This window comes from Arvicanthis niloticus, chromosome 17 (assembly GCF_011762505.2).
Source record: "Arvicanthis niloticus isolate mArvNil1 chromosome 17, mArvNil1.pat.X, whole genome shotgun sequence".
In the NCBI taxonomy this organism is placed as follows: Eukaryota; Metazoa; Chordata; class Mammalia; order Rodentia; family Muridae; genus Arvicanthis; species Arvicanthis niloticus.
Window position 1 is genome coordinate 11,488,562 of NC_047674.1, and position 20,873 is coordinate 11,509,434.

At 47.9% G+C, this 20,873-nt stretch overlaps 1 protein-coding gene across 5 annotated transcripts; it reads right to left on the reverse strand.

Annotated features, from left to right (window-relative positions):
• Window positions 1–1,526: 1,526 nt before the first annotated feature.
• Window positions 1,527–20,746, reverse strand: Gal3st2 (galactose-3-O-sulfotransferase 2). Of its 5 annotated transcripts, none has more exons than XM_076914701.1 (4): window positions 19,574–20,746; window positions 3,849–3,943; window positions 3,274–3,541; window positions 1,527–2,852 (listed from the first exon to the last, which is right to left on the reverse strand). In XM_076914701.1, the coding sequence occupies exons 3-4, from the start codon at window positions 3,496–3,498 to the stop codon at window positions 2,034–2,036; spliced, it is 1,044 nt and encodes a 347-aa protein (XP_076770816.1). In that variant the 5' UTR covers window positions 3,499–3,541; window positions 3,849–3,943; window positions 19,574–20,746; the 3' UTR covers window positions 1,527–2,033. The 5 variants fall into 5 exon arrangements, with proteins under 5 accessions (XP_076770816.1, XP_076770812.1, XP_076770817.1 ...); XM_076914697.1 differs by lacking the exon at window positions 3,849–3,943 and adding an exon at window positions 3,998–4,084; XM_076914702.1 differs by lacking the exon at window positions 19,574–20,746 and adding an exon at window positions 13,935–15,341.
• Between the last annotated feature and the right edge of the window lie 127 nt (window positions 20,747–20,873).

The following is a 20,873-nucleotide window of genomic DNA, read 5'->3' on the forward strand; positions in this document are numbered from 1 at the left end:
TGGGAAAACATGGTCTTTGGAGTCTTTTTCTTTCACTTCTCTTCCAGAGGACTCAAGTTTATTAAAAGTAGTTTTGTCTAAATTCAGTAGTTTGGATTTTTGTTTGATTGGGCTTTTAGTTTGTTTGTGGTTTTCTGTTTTGTTTTGAGACAGGGTCTTGCTTTGTAGCCTGGCTGTTCTAGAACTCACTTTGTAGCCCAGGCTGGCCTTGAACTCAGAGATCTATTTGCCTCTACCTCCCAAGTGCTAGGATTAAAGGTCTGAGTTAGCATATCTGGCATTCTTGTTTTTTTGGGTTTTTTTTTTTGTTTTTGTTTTTGTTTTTTCGAGACAGGGTTTCTCTGTGTAGTCCTGGCTGTCCTGGAACTCACTCTGTAAACCAGGCTGGCCTCGAACTCAGAAATCCACCTGCCTCTGCCTCCCAAGTGCTGGGATTAAAGGCGTGCACCACCACTGCCCGGCTCATATCTGACATTCTTGACTATCTCTGTTCAGTTTGGGAGAGTCGATTTTCAGTTTACAATGTTCTTTTGGATTGATAAACTCATTGTACCATCTCTAAACTCACCAACAATTACTTCTTTTGACAATTACTTTTCTTAAAGTGCCCTATTAAATTGATGTCCAACGGAGCATGGACTGTCTGTCTAAAGCTGAGACCTCTGACACAGAAGAAAGGCCTCCACCAGAACTCAGCAAGCAAGGCTCAGGCTGAAACTCTCGGCTGAGTATGTGACAGTGGCTTCTTTCACAACACCTCAGGCACCCTTAAGGTAACCAAGTACCTCATTCTGCCAGAGCTGGGTGCTAGGTACTTAGTATGTCTCCATGAATGACTGAGAGGCACCCAAAAGATGCTCCCTGAGATTATATACAACATGGCTTCCAAGGAAGCCACAGGTACCTGGCCCCTCTGAGCACCTTTGGCAAGTCAGGCACTTTCTCCTTCAGGATTGTTCAGCAGGAAGCCGAAGAGTGGACTGTGCCTGTGGTCAGGCTAACCAACAACATTCACAACTCTCGGTTTCACGGTTCTTCATAAAATGGAAGGCTGCTTATTGTCTCTTCCGAGCCCACCTCTGAGCTACTGCCTCTGTGCCCTATACAGGTATGGCATTGTCACCAGCGCTGAATCCATGTGGCTAGAAAATCCCAGGGAACCGTTCTGGGTCTCTTCCTGGACCCACAGGCCCACCACCTGGGCTCTGGTGCTCCTCTAGGCTGATGTTCACTTGATGGGCTGCTTAGACTGCCTCTGTGACTTGTCTCTACAATGGGTGGATTCAGCTTTGGAACAGCTGTGCCTGTTGTCTTAAGTATAAGGCCCTCTCCCCAGAGCTGGAGATGGATATGTCTCTTCACAGTTTCACCGTTCTCCACTTTGGAAAGGTAGACTGGGAAGAAAAGGGTCACTTAGCTGAACCCCTGTCCTGGCCCAAGCTGCTCTGGTCTGTGGGTCAGGGTCTAACAAGAGAGAGAGTAAGGATAAAGGGGAAGAGACACAAAGAATGGAGACAAGACAGAGGTTCTGATCAAGTCTCAAGTCTCATTTATTGTCTCGCCTTCTTTATTGTCTGTCTTATTATCTCTCCTTTTCTCTCATTGTCTCTCTCATTTGAAGAGAAGTCCAGGGTATTTATACACTTTGTCACGTGCCTTGTAAGCGCGTGGATACCACGTGTCTTGTAGGTGTGGATATGACGTAAGCCTTACAGGCGTGTATAATGTGGATAGCAGTGCACCATACGCCTTGCAGGCGTGGATACCACGTGCACCTTACAGGCATGTATGGCATTGATAGCACGTGCACTGCATGCCTTGCAGGTGTGGATACCACGTGCACCTTGTAGCTGTGGGCACTAAACAGCAAAACAAGATATGTGGGATAAACATAATGTTTATCAGAGTGTGCTTCAGCTGTTGTAGGCTGTTGAAAACGAAGTCTCATGTCAGGGTATATGGCTCGAGATGGCTGCAAAGCTGATAGTTGCTTTCTAGCCGCTTTCTGCTAAAAGTCAGCTCCCCACAAACCCCTACTTTTTCAGGAATGAGATGTCCTTGGGAGTCTTGTTGGGAAACTGCAGCGAGTACAGATGGGCCATGTGCTGGAGCTCTGGCATCGCCATCATCTGACAGATACGCAGTGTGGTGTTGTCCAGATCATGCCTAAGGTTGTAGCCCAAAATTTTAGCCTTTCCGCTCTGGTAAGGGCGCAGATTCCGGTCACTTATGTGGGTCACGTTCTTGGGCTCAGGATCCTGAAGACATAGTGAGGTGAGCTCGCGCTGTCTCTTTCGCAGCTGCTCCAGCTCTTCTGTGAGCTGGCGTGGGCTTAGCTCCGCATGCAGCTGGGCCCAAAACGTGCGGTTGAAATGCTGATAGAGCTGCCAGTCCAGCGCGCACCAGCACTTGACACGCTCCTGGCTCTCCGGCGTCAGGTGTGAGACCGTACTCTGGCTGCGCACGTTCAGCTTGAAGGACACGACGTCATCCAGCTGCCAGCGCAGCCGTCTGCGCAGCAGCACCATAGACTCATCAAAGTAGTCTGCGATGAGCACCAGATGGAATCGCTGCTCTACCTCCAAAAGGCACGTGCGAACGTAGTCCATGTCAATTGGGGCGTTGTTGTCAAAGCCAAAATCAAACCACATGTTGTTCTTCGCATAGACGTTATTCAGGCCCACACTGTCGTTATAGTACCTCCACGGATCTGCCAGGAATTCATCCAGGCTCTTGACTCTCCGGAAGGCAGGTGCATAGTTCTTATAGTAGATGAAGGAAGACTCCAGCTGGAAAACCGGGTTCCGGAGGATGGAAAAGTAGAAAGTGTCACTGGGCATGACTTTCTGCACCTATTTGGAGAAGAAGTAGGTGGGACTAAAGACACCGAGTCTCATGTTACTGGACTGCACAGCTGCCCACGAAGCCCCACCTTCCATCTGTCCCAGCTCCCCCAATCAGAGCTGGAGCCTCATTCCTGCACCGAAGGAGCAAGTGCCAAGATTAAGGGGGCAGCAAAAGCCCGGTGTGTTCTTCGAGAACTAGAAATTCAGAGTTGTGAGAGAGGGTTGGGATGCCCTCAGGAAGATAGCCTTGGGGCTATGTGTCTCATGCCAAGAGCAATTACAGGCCACTGGCAGCCTAAAGAGTGGCCTGGAAGGATCTACAGGCCAACCCATGCCAACCCCACCCCTGGAACACCATAGTTACACCCACAGTTCAAAGCAACGGGGCTCTAGCCCCACCCCCTTTTCCCACCTCCCCGTCTCGCACCTCAGGAAAGTTGAACCGAAGGTGGTTGCACATGATGTTGAAGTGATGTTGCAGGTGGTCGTCCTGCTTCAGGCCCTCCACATACCGTGTCACAAAAAGCCAGGGGTAACCCAGATGCATTCTAGAGCCCTCAGGCAGTGCTATGGACAGGTTGTGAGACTCTGAAAAGCGGTACAGGATGTTGAGTATTGTGCTGCTGGCTGTCTTGTGCGTCTTGAGGAACATGATGTTGGTGACTGGTGGTTCCTGGGCCTTGTCCCCTAATGGACTAGTAGAAAGAGTGTATCATCAGTAAAGGAGCCATGTGTTCCCCTAAAGGAGTATCCCTCAACATGGAGGTCCCTATACCACTTCCTCTCACCATCTCCCAGTGCCAGGTCCTAGCCCAGCCCCTGCCACTCTGTAATCTTTTGGTCCAGGGGGATTCTCTGTGACAGACACAATTTCCCCCTGTAGCAAAATGCTCTCAACAGCTCTCAAAATGCTTCTCAGTTCCTGCTTCCCAGCGTCTCCTAAGAAACCTCCCCAGTGGGCTTGTCATCACAGGAGACAGGCCCAGGACAAGCATAGCTTACCATTCTCTCCCAGAGACAACACCAAAGCTCAGAAGGGAAGTGAGTGCTCATGTTCTTAAAGCAGGCAGGATGGGGTCCTGGTACTGAGTTTGGGGCTGCAGAGAAAGAGCATAGCGTCCCAGAACAGAAGGCAACTGCACAGGACTTACGGTGTAAGTAGTCTGAAGTCCACATGCAGGTAAGCAACAAACAGGAACATCACCAACACCAGGAACAAGAGTACCACCTGGAAGGACCTGTGGGCAGTACCTGCTTAGTGCCACTTGGATACACAGTCCCACAGCTGCTCAGCAAGGAGCCCTGTGGTAACTGGCAAGCCCAGAGCAGGGTGACCCAAGCCTGCTCATCTCAGAACCTGGAACACATAGGGCTGGGGGCTCACAAGCCCTCCCAAGCCTCTGAGCTGCAGAGGAAAGACTGAAGAGTAGATGTATGCGCTGAGTCCCATGGTAAGGCCCCAGCCCCCGATAGAATACGAGTTTGAAATAGGCCTTGGAATGTGAGGGAACATTGGGGATTAGAATCCTGGGAAAACAAGCACCAAGCTTGCTCCCTCTCCACACTCAACCCCACCCTGTAAAGACAAAGAGAAGTTCTGTCTTCAAGCCCAGGAGAGATCCAGCCCCAGGAACGCACACACAAGCTCACACACACTCACACAACACACTCGCTCTCACACTTACACAGACACAACACACACACACACACACACACCCTTCTCACAAACTCTAGTTTCCAAAGTGCTGAAAGGAACTGTTCTTGCTTAAGCCTCCTGTGTGGGGAGGGGCTGTGTCAGGCAGCTGGCTGGCAAGTAGACATCCTGAGACAGAGAAGGAGTGTGCTGGCATTCCACCTGCTAAAGCGGAAGCAGAAGCCTATCAGAGGATTTGCTGCTGTTTTGCAGCTGTCCCTGCCTCAAGCCATAGTGAAAAGCATGATTGTGTGCCAAAGCTGCCTGGAGGGCAGGCCTCTGCAACTGCCTAATTCATAGGCCATGGTAATCCAGAGCACATGAGGCACAGCCACTCTGGCTGAGAGCACCCTCCACATGTATTAGAAAACCATGTCTTCCTTGTAGCTGGCCTTTGCCACTTTGTGGGTTCTTCCTTTTTCCACCTTTATCTACCCTCCCCCACCCCCCATTTTACCCCTATCACTAGATAAGGGAGAAAAGAAAAGAGAGAGCAAAGAGATCTGTGAATCTAATTTCTTCTTGTTTCTTCTTTGAGCACTTCTAACAAACAACCCCCTTGAACGACCAACAACCATCAACCCCACCTATGAGGCCCTAGTCCTTAAATGCCCTTTGAAAAACTCCCAGAATTCCAAGCATCACACAATCACAGAAACTATCTGTAGCTGGCAAACACCATGCCTCTGCTAGGGCACGAGGCAGACTGTAGTCAGCAGCTGTGGACGATCTGAAGCAGCCCCACATGCCACATCTGGATTCAAACAAAAACATATTCTTATACTATTTCTGTGTTTTGTTTTGTTTCTGCTTTGTTTTGTTTTAAGAAACCAGCATTCCAAAATTGTCCCTATATATAGTTCCTGGCCCTGGAGATCTTGGGTTTTGGTTGTTTTCCTGCCTTCTTACGCAATCTCCGCTGTAGACACTGAGAGTGTATGTTCACCTCTGTAGTGAATGAGTCTAGTTTTCCAGGGAGCAGCCTGTGCTCTGTGAGGAGTTACTTACCAGAACCCCAACCCCAAGCATTCCGCTGGCTCCTCGATTCCCTAAAATCATGAGGGGATTTTTTATGCTCTCTGATAAGCTCTGAGAGGACATTTTGATAGATACTGGGAAGGGCTGGAAGTCTCCCTGAGATGACTGTGCCCCATACATAAGACAGACATAAGAACAGATGGTGCCCGCAGTTTAGGTGGACAGCTGAATAGATTAGGAGTCTAGTTCTCTGAGAGCCCTGTCCAGCACCTGTCTGGGCCTGGGTACCCTCCTTTGGCTTTGCTGGAGACTAGATGAGTCTTGGCTGCTCAACCTGAGAGACTGTAGGGTGTGCTCGGTCATAGTTCCTAAATACAGAGCAGACAAGTATCATCACCTGTCCCAAGGCAGCCTGGTCACCTCTCCACCAATGCATTCTTTCAGAGCAGACCCATGGGAGCTGGCAGGGAGGACTCTGTAAGACCACTTACCTCTTACCAATACGTGAAAACCCAGTAATATCCTGTGGCGTTAGGCTCAGTTGTGGATCCAAACTTTTGTTTAGAAAAGGTGGAACACGTTTAGGACTAGGCTGGTTAATGAAGAGACTTAGTCCCTTATCTAAAGCCAGAACAGTCTTGTCAAGGCCTATGATGGCCAGGGCCTGAGGGGAATTTCAGATCCTGGGAACTCGAGTTTCCCCTCCTTGAGGGCTGTGGTAATCAGTCTCTATGTCACTGAGTGCTGGTCTGTGGCACTTGGTGCACCTGAGATGTCCTATGCTCCCGTTTGTACAGCATGGCTTGATTACTTCTTGCTGACTTCATCCCATTATGTGATAGCCTTTTGCTGACTTAGCCCAATTACCTCCCTGCAAACAGTATCTAAGACGCTGTACTTCTTAATAAACTTGTTTGTCTTAACCCATCCATTTATGTAAGACCTCTTACTCCCAACTTTTTTTTTTTTTTTTTTTTTTTTAATTTTCTCATCCCCAGTCATCTCTCGGGGATCTGTCACTGAAAAAAAAAAAAAAAAAAAAAAAAAAAATGACCTTCTGGCCTAGGTCAGAAGGGAAGGAGAGAGGAGAACAGGACCAAACCATCCCATGCTGAGCTCGCATACAAAGCAGGACCTAGTAAGGCAGTAGTACATCCCACAAGCCAGAATGGTACTGTTGGCCTGGATATGAATGAAGAAGCAGGGCTTTACTAAGCTGCTGTGTTCCGAGCCCCTCTGTGTCCCCTTCGCCCGCGAAAAGAGACACATGAGGCAGTCTTCGGGTGGTTACTACAATGAGGCTTTACTTCTTGTATAAGCAGAAGCGGAAAGACGGAAAGCCCGGAAAAGGCACTGCTTAAATACACCCTAGAGTGACGTGTTCACTTCTGATTGGCTGTTCACTCATTACCCATACTACGCCCCGGGATGGGCAGTGACTTTGGCGCGCTTTCTGCCTTTTGCGCCTGCGCAGTCAGTTGTTTACTTGTGGAAACACGGGATGTCAGCGCCATCTTGCAATGGCGGAATGTATCACCGCTAACCGTGGCTTCCTACACTGCTGCCTATCCACCCAGGGAGGTGGTGGATCTCATCCCACAGGACACGGTTTCTCTAATCAAATTGTCAACATGAGTTTTCTATCCTAGCTTCCTGGTATTTATTTAGATTTGCTAGCTTTTGTTACCATTGTAGACAAAACACTTATCTACGTTCCCTTTCTAAACATTCATTGCTAGAGCTGTCCTGGGTACTGGCTAGTCTCTGCTCTTTTCCTACCAGGGCATTTAAGGCAGTAACCATAGGAACAGATGGCACACATCCTGGCTGGCTCCAACTCAAAGCTCTAGGCCGAGTACCTTTACTGAACTGTTTACAGCAGTGACATCTGCTGCACGTGTCCCAGGCAGATGGATCACAGTGGCCAAAGCTCAAAGTGGGTGTGGAAAGGCAGTTGGGAAGCTTCTGTACTGTAGGAATCATGAGTTGTTCTTCACCCCTTAAACCTTCATACTCTGACATTCTGTCTCCCAACCAAGTGAGTCCAACCAAATCCTAGCATCCCTCATCATATATGGGGCTGCAAAACACTCTTGGTTGCAGCTACAAGGCTTTGGTCAACACATGAGTCCTGCCTACCACTGGCTATCTTTCCCTGGTCTTTGTCAGCTTGCTAACCTAAGCTCATCTTCAACATTCATGGTACAGGCCTAGAGTCATCCATGACTCTAAGGAACGCTGAGCCCCTCTGATAGGAAAGCAGTCACTGGAGACCCTAATCTGGGGGCTAAGGACTCTTGCTGCTCTAAGAAGGCTAGATCTTCCAGGTCTTATGCACAGACAAAGCTGGGGCTCCACATATGACAGAAACCCTCTTGGGGCTACACCTACATGTGTAACTCAGAAAGTACAGCTACTAACTGAGCTTCTTCTAGTCATACTTGTCTCCTGACTTCCCCACTCATAGTGCAGATCCCAAAGGCACAAGCCATGGCACATGTGGGCAACTCATAATGACATACAGCATAAAACCCCTCAGTACCCTGTGGTGGTTGGAACATGCTTGGCCCAGAGAGTGGCACTATTAGGAGGTGTGGCCTTGTTAGAGGAGGTGTGGCCTTGGAGAGGGTGTGGTCTTATTGGAGGGGGTGTGGCCTTGTTAGAGGAACTGTGTCATTGTGGGGGTGGGCAATGAGTCCCTCCTCCTAATCATGTGGGAGCCAGTCTTCTCCTAGTGGCCTTCAGATGAAACTTCAGATGTAGAATGCTCAGCTCCTCCTACCTGGATGCTGCCATGCTTAATGATACTGAATTGAACCTCTGAATGTGTAAGCCAGTTCCAGTTAAATGTTGTCCTTATAAGAGTTGCCTTGGTCATGGTGTCTGTTCCTAGCTGTAAAACCCTAACTGAGACACACCCCAATGCAGCACCACTACCCACTGCCACCCACAGTGCCATTCAAAGTTCTACCCTAGCTAGGATGGGACATGTCACCTCTGCTGTGTGTCAGTCATGTGCACATATTCCCTGGAAGTCTATATAGACAAAGAGCTCAGGAGCTCCTCAGAGGAGACGCCATGGTCCTTCTGTGGAATGAAGGAATTAAATAGGCATCACAGCCCTTATGACAATGAAGGAACAGAACAGGAATCACAGCTGCAGTGGTCTAAAATGGATCAGATAGTTTCCAGGTGATCTCTCTCCTGGATGAGCAGCATTGACACAGAGGAGGTTGGGAAGCAGAACACAGAAATGATGTTGTAGATTGTCTACTGAAGATACATCATTGAGTTAGAGGTCATGAGTCTTCCCAATACCAACCTAGGCACCACTCCGAGTCAAGAGCTTCTCATGTCACTGTGGTTGGCACTCCCTGGGGAGGTGACTGCAGAGGGCTGGACAGTTTACAGTCTTCTGTAGTTAGAGTAAGATCCCCATATGGTAAGAACAATGCAGAACATGGCCAAATGACAGCTCACCTTCTTCTCTTCCTCAGACATCCTTTTGTTCTTCCACATAAAAATCCTTCCTTAAACATCTTTTACTGGCCTCCTCTCAGATTCATAAAATTTCAGCACACACTAACCATCTGTCTTATGGCTGGTCAGGAATGAGCCTTTACAGGGGCAGTCCTAATACTAAGTCCCAAGTCCAGGACTTCCAAATCATAAGCTGAAAAGGGGACCAAACCCACCACCTGCCCCTGATTCAACACAGCCCACAACCCTCCACACATTCTCCTTGCCTGAACAGGAGGACCAGGGCAGCCATAGTCCAAGACCCTGCCTGCACCCAGCCCATTCCTCTGCATGAGGACAAACAGAAACTTGAATTTTAAAAATGAATCTTGATTCATATGTACAGAAAGAGAAAGAACTCTTCCCTTCTTTCTCACAGTATTGACTGTGAGCTGGGCAGTGGTGGTGTACACATTTAATCCCAGCAGTGAGGAGGCAGAGGCAGGCGGATCTGTGAGTTTGAAGCCTGCCTGAGCTCCAGGACATCCAGGGCTACACAGAGAAACCCCATCCCAAAAAAAAACAAAACAAAACAACAACAAAAAACCTTTCCACTTTGAATCCCTTTGCCATCCTCTCAAAATGGATGTAAACATTTCTAAAACCTTCACGAACCTTCTACCAGCTTCTCAAACCAGCACTATTGTATCAGGATATCTCTCTAAATATATCTATATATAACGTAAGACCATCTGGCTCTTGGCTCCAACTCACAAGCCAGCTTCCAGATGCAAAAAATAAGGGACATTTATTTTTCTTTTAAAATTTTCAATACATTTATTTTTTATCTTACATATGTGTGCTGGCTCATATGTGTATGTGCATGCACGCACGCTGTGACATGCATGTGAAAGGTCAGGGGAAAGTTTGCAGAAGTCAGTTCTCTCCTTCCCCCACAAGGGTTCTTGGAACTAAACTCAGGTTGTTAGGCTTGCCAGCAAGCACTTTCACCTGCTGAGCTATTTTGCTGGCCCTAATTTTTCCGTAGAAGAAGCCAGTTAACTTGCCAAGGTGGCTGCCTTGTTTACCAGCTGGATCTTAGATGATCTCCAGGAGACAATGGAATTGTTGAGTCTTCTAGTCTAAGGACCAAGAACTGCACATGTCAAGAACATGGGTGTAAAGGGACACATTTCCCATGGTTTCCAAGCATCTCTACATGGACACCACCTTCCACGCCCAGGCAGACCCAGCATTTTGTCTATTCTACCCTTCTATAGAGGCCATAACCTAAGGCCTTTGCCTAGAACCTGGTCCCCTGGTATCCATTCAAGCCCTCCAACTCCACTTCTTCCACAGCTTGAGTGACTCACACGGGTCCTAGAATCAAGAGGTTTCCACAATGAAGAGAACATGGGAATGGGAACCATGAAACCCACCCCTCCTTCTTTATACTGGTCACAGGGGCCAGTATAAAGGAATTTGTGATCCAGTTATCAACTACCAAGAAAGGTACAGAGCCCATCTGGACATCAGAGTTACCACCCTATCTGCTGCTAAGCTCAAGTCAAGCTTAGGTAATTCAATAAACATGTTTGCTGGGACAGAAGACAGGGGCAGTTGGAGTGTTTGCTTCCTGATGAAAGCTGTCCCCAGAATGTTCCAGTTCTCTTTCCCAGTATAGCTGTCAGGCTCTGGTGAGCTACCAAGAAAAACAACACTTTCTGGTGAGTGGCCCCAGGCCTAATTGTTAAGTCTTTTTACCCAAGCACCTGGTCCTGCCCCCTCACCCCACCAGCCTTTACTGCAGAGGCTGTGAATATCTGGGGCCACAACCCTCATAGATCCCAACATAATTTAGAAAGAAACAGTAGTCACTGCACTTGCCTGGAAGGCCCAGAGAACAGGGGTGGGCTAGCCCCTGCTGATGGCCAAGCACCATGCAACAAAATGTGTACAGTTCTTCCAATCTGGCCCACCTAGAAACTCTGGTAGTAAACCTTACCCAGCCTGAGATAGCCAGAAAGGAGGCAAGAAGCAAAATTACTTGTAAGAAATCAGGCGCCATACTCCTTCCCAGGTGCCCAGACCTCTGCTCTGCCCACCCATCTGTGGCACCTCTCCTCCACTCTATCAGGTAGAGTCCTAGGGGACAAACTGTCAGCTACTCAATGAGTAACTTGACCTATACCTATTAATACAGGAGGTGAGTCCAAACTAGGGCCCACCTAGAAACTCAGAGCGTGTGATCTAGAAGGATGGCTGTGCCCGGACTAGAGAGTTTCATGTGCCACGCGTGAACACCTTCCAAAAGGTAAGGCAGGTAGGTGGTGAACAGTACTAACGGTTTCTGAAATCCTCTTTCTGTTAGTTTCTTGCAACGGGTCCACAGGTGACATGGAAACTCCACGAATTGCCACTCCTGTCACAGTGGGTTCCATACCACCCTCTCTTCCATGTCCCTTCCTATTCTCCAGACTCGACAGCACCCTGGTGGAGGGGTCACCTAACTCTCAGCCAGCCAGGTTCTATGGACACGGGTCTACAAAATGGCAGGTGTCCTCTACAAACAAAATAGTATGCCATCTAATTGGGAGCCAGCCATTAGACTCCAGGGCCTGTTTGAATCATGTGGCAGGCTTTTATTTTTTTTAGTATTACTGACAGAGAGAGCCCTTCCCAGGCAGTGTCCAGCCAATATGCCCCATAAAAGATAAGAGACATGGGTCAACAATGGAGCTGAACTCCCCCATGAGGAGAAAACTGGCCTCAGTACTTACTTCCGTCCTTCGTGTGTGTGTGTGTGTGTGTGTGTGTGTGTGTGTGTGTGTGTGTGTGTGTGTGTGTTTAAGACAATCTCCCTGTAGTTCTGGCTGTCCTGAAAATTGCTTGTGGAGAGAATTTTGGTTTCTTTAAAAAGACATAGACATATGAATGTTTTCATTTTAACCCCAGGTATGGGATGCGGGACAACTTCAGATCGTCCACGGCAGCTGGTTATGATTTCTCCGTGCTCTGGCAGAGGCATGGTTTTGCCAGCTGCAGGGAGTTTCAGCAACTGTGTAACGTTTGGAATTCTGGGGATTTTTCAGAGGTTACATACCTGCTAGGGCCCCATGAGAGGTTGTTTGTGGTGTGTTGAATAATCATGCATAAGGCAGAAGCAACAGGAAATTTAGAGAGCCTGACCTTGAATATCAAACTTAACCAAGAAACTCAATACCCCTCATCAGCAGGAACTAGTCTAATGAGAATGTCACTCCCCTTACCCCTCTATCCCCTTGTCTCTCCTATCTAGTGTGAGAAGGTTGAAAGAGTGGAATAAGGGCAGAGAAGAGTGGAAGAAAAAAATAACCCACAAAGTAGCCAAAAATTGGGTTACAGTTGTACATAGTCCGGCTGGTTTCAAAATCAGAGAGCTCTGCTTACTTCTGCCTCCCAAGTGCTGAGATTAAAGGTGTACACCACCACACTCAGCTGGCACTTTCATTTATTTATTTGCTTGGTTATTTAATTATTGAAACGAATCTCACTAATAACTGTGGCTTGAATTCACAAGAGATCTTCCTGCTTATGCGACCTCAGTGCTGGGATTAAAGGCATTGTCATGTAAAGGCTTCCTCAGAGAATAAAACACCATCTTATGGGACACTCCTTCTGATGGAAGGTAAACAACTCAAAATACCTTCAGAAGTCCCTGAAACTGAGCAGATTCAATAGATACCCACCCACCCCTGCCGCCAGAGTACGCAATAAAAGATGAGAGTCTCCCTTGATCTTTAAGACTGAGACCAGAACAACTACCTCGAAGAAGTTTAGACCAACTGAGGCACCTAGAAAGGACAGTCTCCAGCCTGTTGAGCTACCTGCAGGCTGCACAGTGTGCTCCAGGTCCCCATCTCTGTGAGCTGTTGCCCATGCTGGGGTGGGCTTTGGTGATTCAGCTAACTTTGAACCATTTCTGCTCCTTTAAGTAACCCTTCACCCACACTCCTGTAAAAAACCCCAATAAAATTCATTGTTTACCAAATTAGACTTTAGTGGTATCTGTGCTTTGATCTCTCTTGGGTTCCCTATCTGGAGTGAATAGATAATGTAAGTTTCATATCCCCAGAGAAAAGTTGTCACACAACTGACATGTGCCACCACAGTTGGCCTCAGCTCTAGTCATTCCCACAAGTGACCAACATGGTGGGCACTCACTGAACCAAGCCAGTAAATCCCTGATCCCAGTGCCCACCACCAAAAATCTTCAGCCCAAATAAATGTCCAGGTAATTCCAATGCATCTGTGCTGGGGTGCAGCTTTATCAGGGGCTTCCCAAACTCCGAAATGCTCTCCTGTCCCAAGTGAAATTGTGCCTGAGGCATAATTCTATGGTTCAACCACAAACTGAAGGGCAAATCCCTGGGTTTAATCCTCAGCGTCACAAATATTAAAAGGCTGAAATGAAATCTACAAAGATTGATTTCAAAGAAACATTAGCACTAATTCCCCAAATTCAAGCAAACTTCCTTCCAAAGACAAATACAGTCAACATGTTTTGCCAGCTTCTTGAACTATTCTAGAAGGAAGGCAAGTGTCCCCCCACCCCCCAGGCTGGCCACCCAGAGCCACCTTACCTCTGTGTGCCTCTCAGGATAGACAGCATTTTGCCTCAGAGCCTCCAGCAGAGGTGGACAGGGAAGTGTCGGTCAAGACCTCCCACTGCCTTGAGTACAGGCAGCCAGTTCTCAGCAGGCCAGGCTGGCATAGGTTCAGTGAAAACTGAACTTAAATCCCTGTGAAGCTCACTTACTGCTCAGGTGTGGTGCCCAATGCCCCACCCTCTACCACCCTCTACTCCCCACCCCACCCCCGACACACACACATAACACACCAGCGACCTAGCTTAACTGTTGAATCCTAATGAGAAACCTCATCCAAGGCTCAGAAGGGAAAGCTGGCCCTTCACTCACCTCCCCTTTCTGTATCACCAGGCAGGGCCCTGGCAGCTGGGATGTCTGACCCAGGAGGATTCCCCTGGTCAAGTCACTTTCTCTTTCTCCTCACCTTCCATGTTAGCCCTCCCAGAGTGGTTTTGGAAGAAGCTGCTCCAGGTGGACCCATGAGGAATCCACAGATTCCCTAATTTTTGTGGGTAATAGAGATCTGGGGATGGGCCAATACTTCTGTAGATGTGTAACCAAATGCCAGAAGTATTTTCTTCTTCAAAGCTTTCTTTATACTAAGATTTAAAAAGGTTGTTTTCTTTACAATCTTGGGATAAAAAAAGAGACCTTTGAAAGAAGACATTGATGTAGGAAATAAATTTTTTTAAAAATGTTTTTATAGGTTTTGTTACATGAAAATTTCTTTTCTAAGGAAATAAAATAAAAAGCTTTTAATCCAAATACTCTGGAGGCAGAGACAGGTGGATCTACATGAGTTCAAGGCCAAGGCTCACCGTGTCTCATAAAAAACAAGGGGTGGGGGTAGGGTCAGTCAGCCAGGTCATACATAGTAAGAACCTATCTCAAAATTCCTTCCTTACTAACTTAATTAATTTAAAATTGAAATGCTGAACATAGTCAACACTTGAGAGGTAAGTCCATCTGGGCAGATGTCATACAGATTGACAAAATGGCAGCTGACCCACAAAGCAACAGCAATCCATGGTGTGGGTCCCTAATCCTGTCCCTCATGGCCAGCCCTGGTTCTTAACTTATAAGAAAGCCTTGAACACTGCCCTTCTTATGTGGCTGTAGGCATCAGAACACTGAAAACCCTGCCTCCTTGCTTTGACCAGTGGTATGAAGTGTGACTATATGCCAGGGTCGGCTGCATGCTTGGAGGACAGTACCCTGAAATCTCACCACCCAGATGGCAAGGACAACACAGGCTCCAGAGATGCTGCCTTAGTTATCGTCCCATTGCTGTGAACAGACACCATGATGAAGGCAACTTATAAAAGAAAGCATTTAAGCAAGGTGGTGGTGGTGCACACTTTTAATCCCAGCACTCTAGAGGCAAAGAAAGGTGGGTCTCTGTGAGTTTGAGGCCAGCCTAGTCTATAAATCAAGTTCAAGGACAGCCAAGACTGTTACATAGTTTCAAAAACAAACAACAACAAGAGATAGATAGATAGATAGATAGATAGATAGATAGATAGATAGATAGATAGATAGATAGCAAGCATCCAGGGTTAGTCCATGATCATCATGGCGGGGAACATGGCCACAGGCAGCCAGGCACTGTGCTGAGCAGTAGCTGAGAGCTTACATCTGATCCACAAGATGGAGGCAGAGAGAGAATGAGAGAGCCCAAAAGAGTCAGAGAGAGAGAGAGAGAGAGAGAGAGAGAGAGAGAGAGAGAGAGAGATTCAGTTAAAAATTCAAATTATTACAAATTTTATATAAAGAATTATATATATATATATATATATATATATATATATATATATATATATATATATGTGATCAACCAAAAAAATCTCAATTATGAAATAGGATATAAGAATATAATTAAATGAGAAAGTAATGTAGAAAGATAAAGATTGAAATTCTGTTTTACTTGTGAGAGAGAGAGAGAGAGAGAGAGAGAGAGAGAGAGAGAACCAGAAAGGGCCTGGGATGGGCTTTTGAACCTCCAAGTCCACCCCAGTGACACACCTCCTCCAACAAGGCCACACCTCCTAATCTTTATCACACAGTTCTACCAACTGAGGACCAAGCATTCAAATCTATGAGTCTTCAGGGGCCATTCTCATTCAGACCACCACACATACTTGAGTAGATTCAGAGATATCAGAGACTCTGAGGTAGCTGTTAGCCCCATCCACTGAGGGTCTTGCCCCCAACATAGCAGCTCCTATTCAGCTCACCAATGTGTCCAGCTAATAACAGTTGGACACCCCCCCCCCCCCCGCATTGTGTTGTCTCAAGAAGCAGAGGCTGGGAGCTTGCTGGCTGAGAAACTGAAGTATAGGTGTGGTAGTTTGAATAGGAATGACCCCATAGGATCATATATTTAAATGCTTGGCCACTAGGGAACAGGGCTGCTTGACAGCCATTAGGATGTGTGGCCTTGTTGGAGAAAGTGTGCCCTGGAGATAGACTTTGGGGTTTCAAATGCTCAAGCCAGGCTTAATGGCTCTCTCTCTCTTCCTGCTGATCCGGATGTAGAACTCTCAGCTCCTTCTCCAGCACCATGTCTGCCTGCATGCTGCCATGCTTCCTGCCATGATGATAACAGACTAAACCTTGGAAACTTCAAACCAGACCCTTTTAATATTTTCCTTTATAAGAGTTGCTGTGGTCATGGTATCTCTTCATAGCAACAGAACACTAAGACAAAATAGGTAAACAGAGATGTCACTACCAATCAGGGTAACAAATAGGCTGGCCAAGACCATATAGAAAATCACCCTGGTGGTGGAGACACACTTACAGCGGATGCAAGATGACTTTCAACCATTTCCCAACTAGAATGGATACCAAATGAGTAGGCACATTGACACTGTGAAGAAAAAAAACAGCAGTGACCTCAGGCCCAATCTGGGGTGGAACTGAAAGGCATAAACTAGATGGCTGCCACATGGAAGGCGTGAGGCTGCTGCTGACTTACACTGAAATCCAGAATACTTTCCAAGCCAGGAGAAAACCAAACTGGTTCTTTCATCTAATTACTATGTGCATGCAGGATTTGTTTGTTTGTTTATTTATTGGATGGTTTGTTTGTGTGTTTTTTCCAAGACAAGATTTCTCTGACATCCCTGGCTATCCTGGAACTTGTTCTGTAGACCAGGCTGGCCTTGAACTCAGGGATCTACCTGCCTCTGCTTCCCAAGTGCTGGGATTGAAGTCACGAGCCTCCCCTGCCCCACAACAGTGGTACTTGAGCAGGGACTTGGAAGTACATAGGTTTTATAAAGCATGCATTCTTACCATAACTTATATCATTAAATTTATAAGGTGATCCCCTTCCCCTCCCCTTTTCACATCAGTTTTAGGATGCAGTCGCTGTCACCAGACACACCAGAAGAGTGCATCAGAACCCATTGCACAGAGTTGTGAGCCACCATGTGGTTGCTGGGAATTGAACTCTGGACCTCTGGAAGAGCAGTCAGTGCTCTTAACCACTAAGCCATCTCTCCAGCCCTCGCATCAGTTTTAGAGTCTTCACATCCTGGTAAATTGTCTCCTAATTATTAAACACTAAAACTTAGGTGCTTCCTGCTTAAAAAGAGAGGAAGGTAGTAGGGAGGCCTCACCATAATCCTTTCAACAACCTTCTCTCCTGGGGTTAGGTGCTGGGCATAACCCTCTAAGGCCAGCATACATCCCAGAACTTAGACAAAGTGCAAGGGTCCACCAAGTAGCTCTCCAGGATCACAGCAGGTGAGTGGATGGATAAGCAGTACCAGCCTTTTCTCCACCCTGCCCTCACCTCCCCCACATTCCACTCAGAAAATGGTAAGGGCTGCTCCACTTTTTGAGAGGCTGTCAGGGATCGTCCTGCCCAGGCTACACAGATTCAGAGACACAAGGGATCAGAATGGATCTGTGTGCCCCCCAAAACATCTGATGATACTTTAGCTGCTCCACAATGACAGACAGTGGCCCAGAAGCCAGCAGATTACCCAGGACACATGTAGTCAGGTCCCCAAACGAGCACCCTTCTTCCAGGCTGTGGTCCCAGTTCCCTGGCTTCTTGGTGGTTTAACAGGGTCTGAACAGGAAGAAGAGGCCATCTACTTTCATGCCACTGGGAATAGACAGGACAGTGTGATACGGTGTGGAGCAGTGGGCCCTAGCCACAGGCTCCTGCAGAATGAGGATCTGGTAGGGGTGGCCAGCCAAACAGAAGGGGTAGTCTGCTGTGACCAAGGGGTTCTACCTATAGGCTGCCTGAGACAAAGAGTCTCTGGGCTCTAGCCCCTCCCTACGTTTCCAAAGACTCAGAAATATGGCAGCTTAGAGCACCAAAAACTAGTCTCTAGAGAAGCATGATCCGGCCCAGAAGACACAGAAATCTCCAACTGGCCTTGCTGGCCCATGCATTGTATAAGGACAGTTGCACCTACCTAAGGTTCTGCCTTCTCTCAGACCAGCTCTGCTAATGTGTTAGGCACAAAACCTGTGCTCTGTAGAAAGTGGCCCCTCTCAGCCAGACCCATAGCTAGCAGGACAAGCGTGCCATACAAGGCTGGTCAAACCCTCCAGTTGGCGCTGCCTAGCCAGCCAGCATTGAGCCCAGGCCGACGTGACCAGAGAATAAAGGATCAATTTTGATTTCTGGGTTTCAGAACCCAGGCCAGTGGGAGACAAGGAGACTGTTAAACAGAAGGCAAGGGAAGTCAGGGTCCAGGCCGGTGGGACCTGCAGTAGGGAGGGCTCCAGTCCAGGGGAGTACCTCTTATGCACCCCTTATCAGCCCAGGCTTCAATTTTAACCAACAGGAAGACCTATCTGGCTGCCCATGGGGTTTTCATTTCCCAGAGATGGAGGCAAATATTCCCATCCAAGTTAAATGGAGCGTATACATCCCATGAGTCACCTGGAATATATCCCAACGATCTGCACTGCACTCCCTTCCACTGTCCCAAAGACCCATGAACCACATAACCAAAAATGTAGCTCTCACAACCACACAGCCTGTACAACTAAAGTGGTATCCAGCAGCCACGAGTTCTATAGATAAAGAGGCGTCCAACTCCCAAGGCCACTGTCTCAAGGCACACCTGTTTAAATACCAGCTGGAGGATTGCCAACAGGGAAAGACTACTGCAGTCCTGTAGACTGTCATGTGGAATGTCATGGGCTGGCCTATATGCGCCCAGGCAGCCCAGATTACCCAGCACAGGCCACATCCAAGCCTTTTGTAAATACTATCCGAGAAGCAGAGCCCCTTCGTATCTACTACCCTGACAAGTGCTGTTCTAGAAACCTTATAGCTAACCTCAAACTAGTCATGAACATGCCTCCCGTCAAGAGAAATTGAGACACGTTTTAGTGGGCATTACCCTCTACCCATAAAGACACAGCCCCAGTCTGACAGTTCCACTCCACCTGCAGAAACAATATGCCCGGGTACTGAAAACAACCCACCCTGCTTCCCACCAACCACAAAAGAATAGCTATAACTTCTGGTAGCTGTGTGTGTGTGTGTGTGTGTGTGTGTGTGTGTGTGTGTGTGTGCACACTCACACATTCTTGCACATGCCTCTGTGTGTGCTCTACAGACAGAAAGATTTTCATGAATGATAATGGCCATGACTGTCCCATGCCCTCTTCAGCTGTGAATCTATGCAGGACATGTCCCAGTCTGTCCTCAAACCTGGGGCAAGGAAATGACAAGCACTTTTCAGGGACAGACTGGGCCCTAACCAGTGATAAGGGCTGTGCTGAGGAAAAAAATAGTTACCTTAGGTCACTTGTACATTTTTAAGAAAAAAATGACACCAGGCTCAGTGCTCAGATACTCCCCCGTGACGGAGGACACCAAGGCACAGGTTTGTGACTTCACAACAGTAGCTCCACTGCAGCTGTGCTTGATTTCTCCCCCCACTGATCCTCTAGGGCAAGGGGTCCCCTTCTAATGCCTATAGGTCACCTACCAATCCAGGCTTTGAGATTCCAGATGGCCAGCAATGGGGAGCTGCAACCAAGGGACCCAGGCTAAGAGCAGAGTCTTCTGCATCCCACATGACCAGGGGTGGGAGCTGATTCACAGTGGGTAGCACTGGGTAGTGTGCTGGACCCAGAGAGCACAACCTGGACCAGTAAGGTCTCCATGTCTGCAACCATACAGAGCACTGGATCCTGATCATCTTCATATGACATCTGTCCTTCTACTTCTGTGAAGCATGCTGCTCTGGAAGACCACATAGCCCCTTGCAGTGCTGGGCAGGGCTGCCCATGCCCAAGCCACCTTCCCTAGGGCTGAAACTCCAGGCCATGCTTGCTCACATCATGGAGAAGCTGCTGGTCCTGGGTATACTCCTCCCACCATCCTGGTTAGGTAACTATGTCTCATATTGCAACAGCTTAGATATCTAGCAATGGAATCCTAAACTTCTAATCCAAACACAATAGCCTCTCCCAGCTTGCACACTGGAGACTTCCTGTCTGTGTGGAATGGGAGTAGAGTCCTTGTGGCCACCTGTTCTAGCTTTTTAAGACAGGACCTCACTCACTATGGAGCCCTGACTGGCTTGGAACTCTCTAAATCGGAGATCTGCCTGCCTCTGCCTCCTGAATGCTAGGTTACAGACAAGCGCCACCACCCAGCTCTCTCCCATAGGGAGAGACGTTTGACTCTAGGCTAACTCTTCTGTGTTGAGGTGTGAGACCATAGGCATTAGGGGGTTGGCTGTGTCAGGAGCCTAAGGTTTCTGGAGGATTCTCACTGGTCAGTTATCAAGTCTATTTTCCCATCTAACTAGTTTTTCTGGATGGGTGGAACTCACTGTCCCTGGTTTTAGGGAGCACCGGTCAGTGCTAACCACACTAGATGGCTTATTTTCCTGCTACACCAGCTGTGCTGTATTTCACTGGCTCGAACTTCAAATTTTACTCTCTTCAAGACACAAAAGAAAAGCTAGAGTGGACCTAAGAAGCGGCCCTTCCCCAGGGATGGATGAATCAAAGGGGGTTTCACATAGCTAGTCAAGAGAAAAGGACAGCCCCTCTGCCCGCCACTCACCCCGTGAGCTCCAGAGAAGAATGCCCAGTGGGAACAAGAGGAAGGCTGGCCCTGGCAGGAAGAGCTTGACACATACCTGTGTTGGGACCCCCACGTTCACTGTACCTGTTTGTACCATGCTCCAGGCCAGGGTGGCTACGGCCTCTCAGTTCTCACTCGCTCACACTCCTAACATTAACCTCCTAATCCACGAGTGAAGGCACACTGGGAAT

What these genes read in the sequence shown, in the direction of transcription:
- Gal3st2 (XM_076914697.1), bottom strand. Translation starts at nt 19,656, where the DNA reads ATGCAGAAGACTCTGCTCTTAGCCTGGGTCCCTTGGTTGCAGCTCCCC. An exon ending in GAATCTCAAAGCCTGGATTG is followed by an intron (nt 4,085 to 19,573) that starts GTAGGTGACCTA and finishes TACTGCCCACAG; the next exon opens with GTCCTTCCAGGTGGTACTCT. An exon ending in GACTTCAGACTACTTACACC is followed by an intron (nt 3,542 to 3,997) that starts GTAAGTCCTGTG and finishes TCTTTCTACTAG; the next exon opens with TCCATTAGGGGACAAGGCCC.